Source organism: Tupaia chinensis, unplaced genomic scaffold (genome assembly GCF_000334495.1).
Source record: "Tupaia chinensis unplaced genomic scaffold, TupChi_1.0 Scaffold000132_1, whole genome shotgun sequence".
Taxonomy (NCBI): Eukaryota; Metazoa; Chordata; class Mammalia; order Scandentia; family Tupaiidae; genus Tupaia; species Tupaia belangeri.
Genome location: NW_006159601.1, coordinates 676,384 through 691,938, shown reverse-complemented (window position 1 = coordinate 691,938; position 15,555 = coordinate 676,384). Strand labels below are relative to the sequence as shown.

At 59.9% G+C, this 15,555-nt stretch overlaps 1 protein-coding gene across 1 annotated transcript in view; it reads right to left on the bottom strand.

Moving 5' to 3' along the window:
- Positions 1–15,555, bottom strand: part of SMOC2 (SPARC related modular calcium binding 2) — a gene marked incomplete at its 5' end in the record, with an annotated part of 150,027 nt that extends 134,472 nt beyond the window's left edge. The window contains one exon of the mRNA XM_027770418.1: positions 15,511–15,555. Within this exon, the coding sequence (XP_027626219.1) occupies positions 15,511–15,555 (45 nt within the window). The remainder of the gene's footprint in view (positions 1–15,510) is intronic.

Sequence of the window (15,555 nt, the reverse complement as noted above, 5' to 3'; positions counted from 1 at the left end):
TGCAGCGAGACCAGGGAGCACAGCTCAGAGTTACTCCTACAGCCCACGCGAGAATGGCGCGCAGCCTGGCCAGGGAGCACAGCCCAGAGCCACTCCTGCAGCCCACGCGAGCATGGCGTGCAGCCAGACCAGGGAGCACAGCTCAGAGTTACTCCTGCAGCCCACGCGAGCATGGAGTGCGGCCAGGCCAGGGAGCACAGCTCAGAGTCACTCCTGCAGCCCACGCGAGTGTGGTGTGCAACCTGGCCAGGGAGCACAGCCCAGAGCCACTCCTGCAGCCCACGCGAGAATGGCACGCAGCCTGGCCAGGGAGCACCGTGCAGCCAGACCAGGGAGCACAGCTCAGAGTTACTCCTGCAGCCCACGCGAGCATGGAGTGCGGCCAGGCCAGGGAGCACAGCTCAGAGTCACTCCTGCAGCCCACGCGAGTGTGGTGTGCAACCTGGCCAGGGAGCACAGCCCAGAGCCACTCCTGCAGCCCACGCGAGAATGGCACGCAGCCTGGCCAGGGAGCACAGCCCAGAGCCACTCCTGCAACCCACGCGAGCATGGAGTGCAGCCAGACCAGGGAGCACAGCCCAGAGCCACTCCTGCAGCCCACGCGAGCATGGAGTGCGGCCAGACCAGGGAGCGCAGCTCAGAGCCACTCCTGCAGCATCCGTCAAAGTAAACTTGGTTTTGTCTGCAGTAAATTAAAAGGTATCTTTGGTGGGTGTCCAAAGAGTTCAAAATTTCTGCGAGGAAACTGACCGGCCAGCAAGACGGAGCCCGGCTCCTCATACTGGGACGCAGGTGTGGCAGCCGAAGAGCAGGCGGCCACTGGGCTCGCTTCCACAGCACGGCCTGGAGGGCGTCCCCGCGACCTCGTGCGGCCACTGTGGCTCCAGCTCCAGATGCGGCTGTGCCTCCTTCCCACAGTCAGGACGCCCACTGCGCCGACTCACACTTGGCGCACTGGAGGCCTGACTAATTCGAACTCTCGTCCAAGTGTCTGGAGAGCCCTTCCAGATGTCGGGGAACCGTCCTTTCCAGGTGGCCCTGCACGAGGAGCTTCCTGTCCGTGACCCAGATTCCTCCCCCATGAAGCCAGCAGGCCCGTGGCCTCGACGGGGGCTCTCGGGGCCACGGCACGCTCGCCCGGGTGGGCCCCAGCTCCAGGTCTGATGCGGCACCTCTTCCTCACTCTTCCTCTCCTGCCATTAGCAGCAGGAACTGACCAGGACCCGACCCGCCTGCTGTGTCCCCAGGCTGTTACCTAATCCACCCACTGCCAGGCGCCATTGGGAACACGGGTGTGCGTGTGGGCCGTCGTGTTAGACATGTCCCTGAACACGGAAAACGTGCTCTGCCTCCCAGGTCACGGCTATGCCGGCACGCTAGCCCCAGGGCATGCTCCACAAGGCAGGCTCCTCTTCGGCCCAGCCTGCGGTGCTGCCAGCAGCGAGCCTGATGACAGGCTGGGTCCCCTGGTGAGGGGTCTTGCGGGCACAGGTGCCCAAGACCCTGAGCCGAAAGGCCAAGAAAAGAGGCCGTGGGTGAGGGGCCCCGCTGAAGGCTCGCTGCTCTCTCTGCCACGCCCCGTCTCCTTTCTCACGTGCACGTGTACTGCACTCTGTCAAAGCAAATCAATCAAAATAAATTAGCGCGTAGTGATTACAACAGGACAAGCCTCACCGTGTACCTGGTCCACTGCCCTGGCTCTGTCCTTCCTCACATTGAGACATGGACGTTCAGACCAGCCCAGGACCAGGCACCCGAGAGGGAAGAGTCGGCGTGAAGGAGGAGGTGGGCACAACGGCAGCGGGACGCAGGCAGTGACACGCGTGGGAGGCGGGACCAGGACACGGCCGGCCTTCGGGACCCGAGGCTGGACGTGCCACGGAGGGGAGGGCTGGCCCAGGTCCTGGGAGCCTTTCTTCCTCCCTTGAGGGGCCAGAACCATGACCCACAGCAAGGATGAAAAAGATGTGGCCAAGGACAGACCGAGGTCAGAGCCAGCCCCCATCACCACACACAGGTTGAGGTTCGGCAGCCGGCCAGCCTGTGACAAGGGACAGATCCGGGACTCACAGCCAAACTGCTGGGGCCAAGGCCGGGACCCAGGGGCAGCAGCACACTGCCCAGGTGGGCACGGGGAGTCATCACCCTCCCAAGGCAGCCTGCAGGGTCCTCCCTGTCCACTGCCAGTGGTCATCGCTGAGGACTCAACAAGTGGGTGGCCCTGTGCCACTGAAGGCCCCACACAGCCTTGCCCTGGGGGTCCTGCCTGAAGGACTGTGTTGTCACAAGGTCCCGAACCTCCCCAGTCACCAGATCTTTTGGGGAAGGTCCAAGAGGCCACGTTGCACCACAGCCCACGTCACGGCGTGTCCCAGCGTGGGCCGAGAGTGTCCCTGTTTACTGCCGGGAAGAAGGCAGCTGGGCCACAGGGTCGTGCACCCTGAATGCCCACAGAGCGCGGATGGCGAGTGGAGACGGAGCCCGGGTGTTTGAACAGCACACGATGGGCATGGGGAGAGAGGCCCAGCCTCTGGAGGCCCAGCTGTACCCGCAGGGCTGCCACCCTGTCACCACCCAGCTGAGCCCTGCGCCCCGGCCATCACCATCCCTGGGACCTGCTGAGGTTATTCAGCCACACGCGTGTGCTGAGGCCCAGGCGTCCTCACCAATGCCGGCTCTGGGGCACTGTACGGCCACACGCACCCCACACCCCACAGCAAAATGTGGGTGTAGCTGAGTCAGCTGTGAGGAGCCAAGACACCAGAACCGACCTGTCCTCTTCAGGACATCCCCCCTCCCAGGGTGACACGCCGACTTGGCTGCAGACTGTTGGCGAGGGCTCCACATAGGGCCACTGTGGAACTGGGTTTGACTTACACCCGGCAGAGGGCAGGATGGCCACTGGAACTGCGGGGTCTCCAAGCATGGAAACATTCCTTCTCCCGCCATCGCCGTGGACAGCCTTGAGGAGGGCCTTCTCCAGGCGGCAGCCACAGGACAGGCCGTGTGTGTGTGTGTGGTGGGGGGGAGGGGTCTTGGAGCTGCACGAGGTCCTGGAAGTGGCGTTTCTTCAGGCCGACCTCAGCAGGCACAGGAAGGTCTATAGGTGGCATGGGAGGAGAGCCAGGTTCAATGAGCAGTGCCCTGAGCCCACGGGGTGGCTGCCCTCACCCGATGCCCAGCTATGCTGTGACCCCAGCCTGCCCACCAGGGCAAGGCCACTGTCAGAGTCCTGGGTGAAGGAAGTGCTGTCTGGAGCCCCTGCAGTCACCTGCCGCCTGCACAGGAGCACCGAAGTGGCCCAGATCCAAACAGAGAGCGGACTTGCCACAGCAGAGCCACAGACAAGAACCCGGCTCTGATGGAGGCCACAGACCGCCAGGAGCCTCAGCCCAGGGCATCCCGCCCAGGAGACTGGACAGCACACAGTGTGTCTGCACACCTGCCCGGGAGGCACTTGCAGAGTGCACTGGGGGCAGGAGGGCACACACCCGGGTGGTGTTGGAGCTCTCCTGTCGTTCCTGCCCATGGAGCACCTCGTGAAGTACCCACTAACCATGATGTGTGCGGTGACGTCTTTGACGGGACTGACACGGAGGGCACTCACTCGGGGGACGGGACTGACGCGGAGGGCACTCACACGGGGACGGGACTGACACGGAGGGCACTCACTCGGGGGACGGGACTGACACGGAGGGCACTCACGCGGGGGACGGGACTGACGCCGAGGGCACTCATGCGGGGGACGGGACTGACGCCGAGGGCACTCACACTGGGAAAATTCATGTTCAGCATTGTAAAGATATTCAATGATTTAATAAAAATAAGAAAAACAATTAATTGAAAAACAAATCAGAATGGGGTCCATTAATAGTATTCTTAAATTTCTTTCTGATTTTTGGATGCAGAGAAATGTATTTTTTCTGAGAGAGATAGATTTTTGCTTTAGGGCGCGTGTACTCTCCAAGGAGACAGAGAGAGACAGAGAGACAGAAAGCGAGAAATCACCCCCCAGGGGGGATGGCCACGCCGCAATCCCTTCTCCTCCATTCTCCTCTCGGGATCTTGGGCACGCACGCACACACACCCAGTGTGAGTTTAAGCCACCGGGTCCGGGACAACTGACCTTCTAGAAGTCTGTTCCCTATAAACCATGTCTGCACCCTTTAATGGGAAATGCTCATTGGGGGAAAGAAAAACGTGGGAAGCCGGAGCACAACATTTTGATTTGCTATAGTTATTGTTCTTTTGCGTTAAAAATCCATCATAAAAAGAACATGTCGAGGACCATGCTGGAGAATGAGGCCGAACGCAGCGTTACTTCAGTAGGTAAGCCATTGCTTTAGACCAGACTCGGGTCCCTGGGTGGGCTTCAGCAAGCAGCCCGCCGGCGGCCCGCTCCTGCCCCACGGGCTTGCACGCCCAGACCCTGCTGCTGGGACGCACTCTCAGCTCGCGCCGGGGAACTGCGCTTATGACGCCGGCCCGCACTCCCGCATGGTCACAGGGCCGCTCTTGTGTTTAGACCCCATCAGCACTCTGTGTCACGAGCACTGCTAAAGCCGGAGGGCTGGGCTCCCGCGAGCGGCAGCGCCTTGCGAACCTCTGCAGTCGAGGTGGCCGAAGCTCTGCTGATGGGTAACCCCGATCTCGCCTCCTGACCCCTCCCCAAGACAGAGCCAGGAGTTCTGGGCCCCCTCCTGTGGCTGACGCACGAGCCTTAGAAACGACCTCTTTCCAGAGCGGAGCACAACGGGCTCCTGCTCGCCACAGCTGAGCTGGCACACGGGGCTGTGGAGCGGCGTGTGGCAGGAGGCACGCCCACGGAGAACAGAGCCCGGGACCCCGCCTGGGTCAGATCTCTGCATGGAGGAAGCTCTGTCCTCGGCACCTCACTCCTGTCTCCAGAAGTTCCATCTGAGAGTAAAGAGCTGACAGGGACGGCGTCCGTGTACCAGGCGCAAACAGACGGCAGCGTGCACGTCCAGGCCGCGGCTGCGGCCCCTCTTCTTCCCCTCAGGCCTTCTCGGAAATCCCACACCCGCACACCCAGGGCCAACAGACGGGCAGGCAGCAAGTCGGCCCGGCCACCGCGAAGCCACAGGAGAGAACAGCTGCAAGGGTGCGAAAGGCCGGCTCTGCGGTCCAGAGGCCCGGCAAGGCGTCCCCGCCGTCACGGCGCCCTCCGCTCAGCTGGCCCTGTCGTCCCCGTGCATGGAGGGGCATGTCCAGGTCCCAGGCCGGAGCCTTCAAACGCTCTGGAATGGGGCCCGACACAGCTGGGAGCAGAACCGACTCAGCGTCGAAGGGAGCAGCGCCGCTCCTCGCTCCTCGCTCCTCGGCGGGACACTCCCAGCTCCGTGCACTGGGAGCCAGTTCAGCGCTGTGGTCGATGACTTCCCTTTGTTTGCTCATTCGCTTTTAGAGAGAGAGATTTGCTATAGGGCACGTGCACTCTCTGGAGGGGCAGAGACAGGGAGACAGAGACGGAGAGAAATCACCCCCTGGGAGGATGGCCACGCCGCATCTCCATTCCCTGGGATGCTGGGCGCGCATGCACGCCCAAAGTGCTTTTCAAGCTACTCACACTGCAGTCAGCCACGTGGGAGTCCCGCGCCTTAACCACTACCCCACCCGCTGGCCCCACAGCGCTGGCTTTCAAAACACTGATGGGGAGGTGTCGGAAGGGAGGCGGCAGCCTCACCCCGTCTCCGGGACTTTCCCTAGGGCGGTGGGGCAGGGCAGCAGCTGGAATGCTGCGTCTCTCCTCGGGAGGAGGCCGGGGGTCCCCCCAGTGCAGGAAGAGCCCGGAACACCCCGCCTCTGCACCAACGCCGTGGGCGCTTGTAGGCGGGGAGAAAGGAGTCCAGGTGTGGTCTATGGGTCGTTGGAAGTCAGCACCAACGCCATGGGCGCTTGTAGGCGGGGAGAACGGAGTCCAGGTGTGGTCTATGGGTCGTTGGAAAAGTCGTGATGCATTTTTGCACAGAAAAACAGGAAAAAGATGTCATGACCTTCCCAGCAGCCCGATAGTCTTAACAGGACCGCGCGTGGACAACTGCGTGTGGGCTCGACACTCTCCAAGCAACTGCTTGGGGAGCCGCTCAATAGACTCTCGGCCTGAAGGGTGTGGGCAGCGCACGCAGCGCCCGGTGCAGGGGGCCCACCAGCCAGGGGTCGGCACTTTGGGGGTGCCATATCTGTTGATGAGACCGGTCAACAGAGCTCAAGTGGTGCCACCGCGCGGTGGTTCCCAGTGCTGCCGAGTGGTGCCGCGTGGTGAGGGGACGTCTTGGGACCTCTTAGGGAGCCCTGAGCGCACTCAGCACACAGGTCAGGGCTGGCCACACCGGGCAGATTGCCACATCATGACCCACAGGGCATGCAGGCGCCCTCTCCACCTGTCTCTGTCTCACTCATGGAAGAAAGAGACAAACAACTGACATAAAAAAAGGAAAGAGCTCAAAGAGATGCTGGCCCGTGGTGACGCCGGGAGACGCCATCTGGGAGCACCAGGCAGTCGGGTATGGACTAGCCATCTCATTCCCACCACGCACTGCAGACGGGGAGAGGGGCCTGGCTGAGGACGGGGTGGGGACAGGGACACAGGGACATACTGTGAAGGGGTCCTGCCTCCCAATGACCTGAACATCGTTCTTAAGTTCTTAAACAAAGAGCTCTTGGAAAAGACGATGCTGATTTTTGATGGCTCGTTAATAGACGGGTTTTCGTTGGTGTGGTGTGATTCTCAGTCTGCAGGACACTGGAGCCTGCCTATGACCTCCTGCAAGGGGGCAAGCGGAGCCCTCGCCAGAGCACGTTTCTGCAGGCTGAGTGCATGTCCCCTCCCCAACGTCCCCAACATTCTGCGTTTCTGTTTCCCTGAGACAGAGGGCTCCCTGGCTGCATGATGTGGAAGAGTGACAAGGCCCTCTAACTCGGCTCGGTCCCAGAAGGGCCTTGGTCTTCTCTCCTCCCTCTTTTTCCTTGTTCTTCTCTCTTCTCTCTCCCTCTTCCCGGCTGTCCCTTGGGCCCGTCCTGCCCAGGGAAGGAGACAGGCTTTCCAGGAACACGGAACACGTCCCTGTGTTCTTCAACACGGCCACTTCACCAGACAGAATACAACACCCCCCTCAGACAGGCACATTAAAACCTCTGGGCCAGTAGATGGCATAATGGTTACGTCGCTGGACTCCCACGCAGTCTACCATGTTCGAGTCCCGAACTCAGAGGCTTAAACTCATGTCAGGCACAAGGGTGTGTGTGCCCAAAACCCAGAGAAGAGAGTGGAGAAGGGATCACAGTGTGGCCATCCCTCCAGGGGGTGACTTCTCACTTTCTATCTCTCTGACTATCTCTCGGGTGAGCACACGCACCCTATAGCAAAAATCTTTCTAAAAAATAAATATTTTCAGGACCAGCAGGTGGCTTGGTGATTAAGGGTGCTGGACTCCCATATGGCCAACTGCGGTTCTAGTCCCAGACCTGACGGCTTGCGTGCTCTCGCGCTCTCTCGCTCTCTCGCTCTCTCTCTCCCTCTCTGGTCAAATTGAAATAAATAAATGAATGCTAAATAAAGTCAAACAAAATTATTTTAAATAAATAAATATTGTTTCTGGCTTTTTCTTTGAAAGGAAAGTATGACAGGAAAGCAGAAGGCTTCTCGGCACTGTGCTCAGCCGAGGCCTAGAGCCCTAGACAGCACTGCCGCAGTTGCCTCTGCCAGAGCCTCCGCTCCCAGCCAGCTCTGAACGTCCAGGCCGGCCACAGCGCCAGTCCTCCGGCAGCCCGGGCCACCAGCCACCGCGCGTGGCGGACGCTGAGTTCCTCTGGGAGCCGGTGTTCTCTGCTATTTTCCAGTGTGCTGGGTTTCTGCTTGTTCATTCTAATTCCTGATGACACAGACTCGTGTCCTGTGTGGAGTGAATTAATATACAACCAAAACCAAATTACACACTAAATTCGCCTTGATTGTTTTCAAATCCCTTGCATTATTCTGAAAACCGTAAGTGAAGCCTTTCGTTCTGTGGGAGCTCACAGCTCAGGAAAGAGGCCGGCTCACCGAGGAGGGCCACACCTGACGCAGCCTTTGTACCTGATCTTGATCTCCAGCATATGGAGGACATGAGGGCACCCCCTCCCGCCCCCGAGCTGTGGGACAGTGACAGGGACCCTCTGATCGTGCCTTTGACATAGTCACTTCTCAGCGTCGGGGACAGCTGGCGGAGCGTGGACGCACGAGCAGGGGCACGCCCTGGCGGGGGAGGCCAGTCCTGCACAGGCGCTGCTGGTAGGAAGACGGAACCAGACCCACAGAGGGCACGTCTCGTGTAGGTCTGAGGCGAGCCGCGGAGTGGGTGGACGTAAGCAAAGGTAACGGGTAATCAGGCGTGGAAAACTGAACCGGGGCTGGGCCTGGCTGCATCTTAGCCACAACACCCGTACTACCAGAGTGCCAGGAGGAAGAAATGCGGGAAGATTTGGTGCAGTTGGCAGAGACGCCACGAAGGCAGTCTCCCATCTTCCTGTCCCAAGAAATCCGAAATTCCGGCTCTTCCTCCAGCCCCACACTTCACCGTCACTCTCGGAGAAGGGCACGTCTGTGACATGTCGCCTCCTCGCATCAGGGTGTGGCTCTGTCGGGGACCACGCTGCAGAAGGCAGGACGCAGGCAAGCCCTGGCCGGGCAGGGCTCCTGGAAGCCCGTGAGGTCAGAAGGGCCCACCCGGGCTCCCCAGCCCAGCTCCGTGTGAACTTCCTGGAGAGACCCTGAAAGCGTGCCTTCCACAAGGAGTCCCCTCCTTTGCAGCTCAGCATCGAAAACCCTGGTCACTGTTGTTGGGGTGTCCTGGCCTGACTGGAGATGCCACCATCTGCTTTGGTCCACACATCTGGCGGGCCGACACGTGGGCTGGGCCCTACCTGGGCAACACTTTTCCCGACACCAGGAAGGACTCCGCTGCCCGGTATGTTAAGCAGCCTCAGCCATGGGGAGCGCCTGGCCACCGGACCAGCGATGAGGTGTGCAAAGCGCCCGGCTGCAGGAGGGCTCGTTCCTGGAGAACCGCAGCCCGCCTCTGGGGTGCGTCAGCACACACAGCTACTAGGCAGAAAGCCACATGCGGGCCACGGCTTGACTCCCCAGTCAGGTCAGCCGGGGCCGCGAAGTGTGCGTGTCGGCGTCCGGGATCCCGCAGGCTGGGCGGGGAGAGGGGTCACAGCGTGGTGAGCCCAGGGGGCACTTCTCAGCCTCTATCTCTGTCTCTGTCTCATGCATGCGCTATCGAGAGTAACTATACTAGTACTAAGAAAGAGGTGGCTGCTGGGACCAGCCAATGGTGTAATGGTTGTGCCACTGGACTTCCATGTAGCCGACTGTGGTTCGAGTCCTGAACACGTGTGGATGCGTGTTCAGAATCCTAAGAGGAGAATAGAGGAGAAGGGACTGCAGTGTGGCCATACCACCGAGGGTGATTTCTCACTTTCTGTCTCTGTCTCTCTGGCAACTGCACACACCCTATAGAAAAAAAATCTCTCTTGGGGACCAGCAGGTGGCATGGAGGTTAAGGCGCTGGACACTCCCACACAGCGGACCATGGTTCAAGTCCCAGACCTGGTGGCTTGGTTTCTCACTTTATCTCTCTCTCTGTCTCTCTCTCTGTCTCTCTCTGGTCAATAAAAATAAAATTAAAGAAAATAATTATTTAAGAAAAGAAAAGAGTCTCTCTAAACATAAACAACAAAGCGATAAGGAGGTAGCTACGAAGCAGCAGACTCGGGCATCCAGAACACAGCGGGCCTGCCGGGTGTCCACCCGAAGAGGTCTGCTCACACCGCAGGCTGCAGGCTGCGGCCTGGGCCCGCGCGGCTGCCTGCTCTCTGAGGCTGCACAGGAAGGCGGCTCTCGACCTCCAGTGTCAGCGGTTTGCCTGCCGCTGCTCTTCCCCGTCTGCCCTCTGTGTGCGCCTTATGATGGGTGAGGCCACGGCGTGGGGACCGATGGCTGCAGTGCCCCCACGCGAGAGCACAAGTCACGCAGGACTGAATCCCAGCGGCAGGAGGCGATGATGGCCCCTGGGTTTCGTGTTTGGCTTTGTTTTTAACTGACAGGCACTGACAGTACACACGCACGCATGAACGATGCGGTGTCCGACGCCTGCAGGCCAAAAGCCAGTCGGCCGGCAGTGACCGGGTGTGACGGCACAGGGCCTCAACACGCCCGGCCCACAGACAGCACCGAGAAGCCTGTGCGGTTTTGGCCAGAGCTGGGAGAGAAGTGGGAACGCCGAGGGCCGACGCGTCGGTGACAGGAGACGCAAAGGGAATGCACTCTGAGAAGTCAAGAGGAGAGAGGGGACCGGGACCAGGGCGGTGAAGAGAGAGCGCTCCGAGGGGGCAGGCAGCACGGCCGTGTCGCCCCTCTCACAGGACAGTCACAGGTGAGCGAGTCCCCAGAGGAGAACCCGCAGTTGAGCAGAGAGGCCGCTCTCAGACCAGGCGGCCTTCCTGTGGCGTGGAACAACACGCAACCACAGGCTGCAGTGCAGCATTTCCACTTCTCATTCCTTTCTGAACCCTAAAAAGAGAAGGGTGAGTTGGCATCTCACCTGTCCTATTTATCTTACGCATTTTATTCCAACTCTGGCTCCTTTCCTGTCAGCCCGATGCTACTACACTGTAAGAGCGTCCACACCTTCACATGCAGGTGGCCCCCCAGCGTCAGGAGGGACAAAGCCCTAGCCCGCACTCTGAGCCTCCCTCTCACAGGGCCCAGTTCCAGTACGACATGCTCCCTGCGGCCCCGTCTCCGAGGGGTCCCATCCTGGGCCCCAGCACTGTCTAGTCAAGAAACGCCAAGGCAGCAGTGCTAGGCTTTGGTAAGTGAACTCAAACAGGACAGAGACGTGCTTGGTAAGTGCTCTTCTCCAACTCCCAAACAGGACAGAGACGTGCTTGGTAAGTGCCCTTCTCCAACTCCCAAACAGGACAGAGACGTGCTTGGTAAGTGCTCTTCTCCAACTCCCAAACAGGACAGAGACGTGCTTGGTAAGTGCTCTTCTCCAACTCCCAAACAGGGCAGAGACGTGCTTGGTAAGTGCTCTTCTCCAACTCCCAAACAGGACAGAGACGTGCTTGGTAAGTGCTCTTCTCCAACTCCCAAAGCCTGCTGGGCAGCCATCATTCTAAGACTGAGTTCTGTGCATGTAAAATGCTTATCCTTTCATTCAAAGACACAGAAATGTCACCCTCAACCTCCAACCCAACACCCCATCTCCAATCTCTGGGATGTTTCAGCTCCAAACGTGCAGACGGTCACGGGCTCGGTGTTCCAGAATGCCTGAGAGGTGGGCTCCACTCTGAACCACTGAGCCCCAAGCTACCTCCGTGCCCTAGTTCTACTTCAGTCTTGATTTCAAACTAAAATTAAGGTGGCCCTCTCAAACGGCTGGCACGTCCGACCCTGGCGAGATGGGCCTCTGAGTCGGGAATTTCGAGTCCGTCTCCTCCCTGACCCCTGATCTGTCTTCTGCGGCGAGTTCAGCGGGATCCCCAGAGCAGCGGCCTGCACACTCAGAGTCCCGGTGCGTGGAAACCGGGTGCAGCCGTGTCTTAAGACAGCCAAGACTCTAAGCGAGGACGACCTCGAAACAGGAGGCAGCTGACACACAGTGGCTCCAACTGGAAGGTCATCTTTACTCCTGAGGCCTCGGCAAGACCAGCACCAGGGCCTCTTTCTAAGAATGAAATAGTCTTTAAAACGTACCTGTGGGCAAGCAGCCTTTCCATTCCTTCCTTCTCCTTACAGCCAGTCAACACAGCTGGGAAGAGAAGAACCGTGGGCTCTCTGCCTCGCCCAGGCCAGCAGACGTGCAGCGCGGCTGGCCCCGGCGAGAAGGCGATGCCGGGCGGAAGCCAGGGCTGCAGGGATGAGAGCCGGCTGCGGGATGAGGGCCGGCCCTGGGATGAGAGCCGAGCCGGCCTTGGGGATGAGAATTGGCCCCAGGATGAGAGCCGGCGCAGGAAGTGAACACGGCTAGGGAGGGTGCTGCTGGGCAGAGCGTTTCTGAAGGCAGGGAGACAACTGGGGCTGAATCCAGAGGCCCGGGGACCAGCCAGGCCTGTGGCCTCTGCAGAGTCTCTGCCTCGTGAACATGGAGACAGCAGCCGTCCAGGAAGCCCGGCTGCGCAGGACGGCACCCAGGGCAGTGTGGCTCCCACAAGGAAGCCACGACTCAGGCCCGTGGCGGGGCCCCAGGGTCCTGCTCCTCACCGCCCCTGAGAGCACGACCAGGCACAGTGTCCTGGCAGCCTCCAGGCCACAGGACTACTCCCGCCACACGGGAGCAGCTGCCCCGCCTGCTCACCCTCCTAGAGCAGTTCCGTGTAAACAAAGCGATCCGCGCTAGTCTATCCTTCAGAAACACACGCTCGTAAATAGAATAGATAACCAGGCGTGGCGTGGCCTCAGAATGTGCTCACGTCAAGGACAGCTGCGCATCCCAGCGGGCCTACGTGCCACACCTTACGCCGACTGGTGGCTGGAATGGCCCCGAGGCCGAGGTGACCAGACAGCCTGTGCAGCCCCAGAAAGTCACCAGGAAGGACATGGGGCCTCACGGGGCCAGTCCCCAAGAAACCTCATCAAATAAACGGGCCGGCATCTGCGGAGTCGTCAGCAAAGCAGACGCCCCTGGTCTTGAACGTGCAGGTACACAGGCTGTGGCAGCCCTGGCAATGCCGCGCCCATGCAGGGAATCCAGACACGGAGTCCTGGGTAGCAAGGAACCACCTCTAACCCGCGGGTGGGCCTGGGGTCCTGTCTGGAGGTGAGCAGAAACAGACGGCGTAGAAGGGAGGCAATTATCTTTCTTCACGCGCCAGTCCAGAGCCTGCCAGAACCCAGGGCAGCTGCCAGGTGCACCGCGAGCCACGGGTGTGCGCTAAGCATCTGTGGCAGGCGACCCTTGAGCACACCTACACCACACTACCACCGGCAAGGTGCTAATTAGCATTTGTCAGTCTCCCCTGTGGACCAATGGCAGAGCACGTGCCACACTGAGCAGGAAACCGAGTGCGGACTGCTCAGCTCGGCGCTCCTGCCCGTGTGCTGAGCGCCTGTGAGGAAACTGAAAAGAGCAAAGTAACCCTCCTAAGGTCAAACACACAGCAAGACACTGAGCTGAGGCTGCCTCTGGTGTGCTGAAAACAGAGAGGAGCCCGCAGGAAGGCCCCTCTGAATGAGGACTCCGGAAACAAGAGGGCTCCAAACACAGAAGGTTGTGTGAGCCGAGATCAGTGCCAGGCAGTCGGCACTCCAACAGCTCTGAGGACCCGTCGGTCACGCTCAGCCTGGCCTGGGTACTGGGTAACCCACTACTTCTTGGTTTTGAGATTGGGGAGTTGGAGGAAAGAGGTATGCAAAACATTTCATGGCTTTAAACCTTTCTCCCAGATGCAGAAACATAGCAGTCTTCTATTTGCAAGTGTGATTTTAAGCAGTATTCTAGGGAGTGCAACTAATGGGCCACTCGCGTGGTGTCTGCTCAGCTCCTGCCCGGGACCTCAGGGCTGGCAGCCCAGGAAAGCCCGCAGCAATCCTCAGAAAGACAAGTCTGAGGTTTAAAGTACAGGGTGACACAGAAGGGCCTTGGGCTCAGGGGCCCACAGAGACAAGAAGACCTGAGTCTCCACCTACCCTAATGAAACCACAGTCCTGCCCTTCCCAGAGGGCCACAGGCCAGCTCCCACAGTTCCTGGGCACCCGTGAGCCGGTCTTCCTGTGCACTCTCAGAGAGCCTGCAGCCGCCGTGGGCGCCAGCTGCCCTGCCCCAGGAGAACCTCGGCTCCGAAGGCTGGCCTCCGTTTCTCTAGCACTATTAATGTGCTTGAAGCCTGTGCGTGCTTTTTTAGGTGAGTGTACACGTGTACATGTATGTCTAGTACACACATACACACGGGGGGTTCAAAACCTCAGAGACGCATGTTAGGAAAGCACGTGCTAAGACATCCTTGAATCCCATTTCTCGCCACATTCTGAAGTCTGCTGTACCCACGGATGCACATACACACGAGAACACGCTCTGCCACGTTTGGGGTCCTCTCTGCGTGGGAGAAGCTCTCCAGTGAAAGACTGAGCCTCTGAGAACTCCGGAGGAGCTTCCAGGGAGCAGTTTCTAATCTCCAAGTCATTTGTGAGACGCAAGGCAGGGGCCTGGGGCTGCCGGAAAGAATTTTAGGTATGAACAATGAACTCCCTAACTCTGTCCTTCTCACACTGCTAAGAAAGAAAAGAAAAGAAAGAAAGAGAAGAGAAGAAAGAAAGATCCCCGAAGCCTACAGACTGTTTTGAATTTACTGGAAAGCGGACCCAGACCACAGCCCCTTCTGACCACGCTATTTTCGATACAATAAATACCTTGAGGACAAGCCCCTGGCCACGTGAAAGCTGCTTGCCACCAGTGTGCCCCCTGCTTTCACGGCCTCTCAAGCACTTGTTCAAAAACACCTTTAAGTGGAATGTTTTCGTTTCTGCAGATTGCATTAATTATGGGTTTGCAAAGCCTAGGAGCCCGTGAGGTCTGCAGGACAGGAGCCCTGGGCTGCAGGCGTGCGCCCTGCTGCTGGCCGGCGGCCGAGCTGGCCTGGTCAGCCTGGCCTTGGCTCAAGCCCCCCATACAGGGCTCAGCACGACCGCGCTCCGGGTCGGCCAAGGCTGCCTGGTAGAAGCTGCTGCTAAGAAAGAAAAACACACCAGCGGTCTACCGCGCTGCTGGCTCAGGAGCCCGGGCAGGAGTGCGCCTGTCCATTGTTGGTGCAGCATCCCTGGCCCCAGAGGAACCGCCAGAGCAGCCAGCACCGGGCTCCCTGGTTGGGACAAGGGAAGCGCTGCTCTCCCTGGGGAGTGCTTGGACCAGCGAAATCATCTCTATTTTTAAAGTCCTCCAATTCTTCCTGGGCTCACAGACGGATGTCTCTGGGGGAGTCAGACCCACGGGTGGGGCCCAAGACCTGCAACCCCTCCACCCAGTGGGCCACTGCTGGGTCCTCACAGCGTTGTAACCAGAAAGGCCAGGCAGAGGCATCTGGCAGGGGTTCCTGTGGAGTGAGGCAGGCACCCTGGTCCCAAGTGGGTCCGTCCTGGAACAGTCCACGGGGTGGCGCCCGCCTTCCCAGACCTTGTCTCAGCTGGTCCATGCCCACCGGGGAGTGGGGAAAGCAGGCCACCGGCGTGGACCCCCAACTCCCATCCCCGAGGATCTGGGCGGCGTCCTGGGAGGGCCAGGTAGCTGTCCAGTCCTGGGAGGGCCGAAACCCTCCCAGCGCAGCTCTCCACACCCGCAGCCAGGGGCTATCTCCCCCTGGCGCGCATGCCTCCGACTGGCCGGCCCCACCTGCCCGAGCCCCTGGAGCAGGCAGAGCGCAACCGCCCAGGGTCCACCTGCTTCGGTGCCCAGCGCTTGGGCCGCAGGAGAGCGCGGGACCGGCCAAGGCAGGGCGGTGGTGGCTTACCGTGAGCGCCGAGAACTTCTGCGCGGGCGCGGGCGGCAGCAGCCC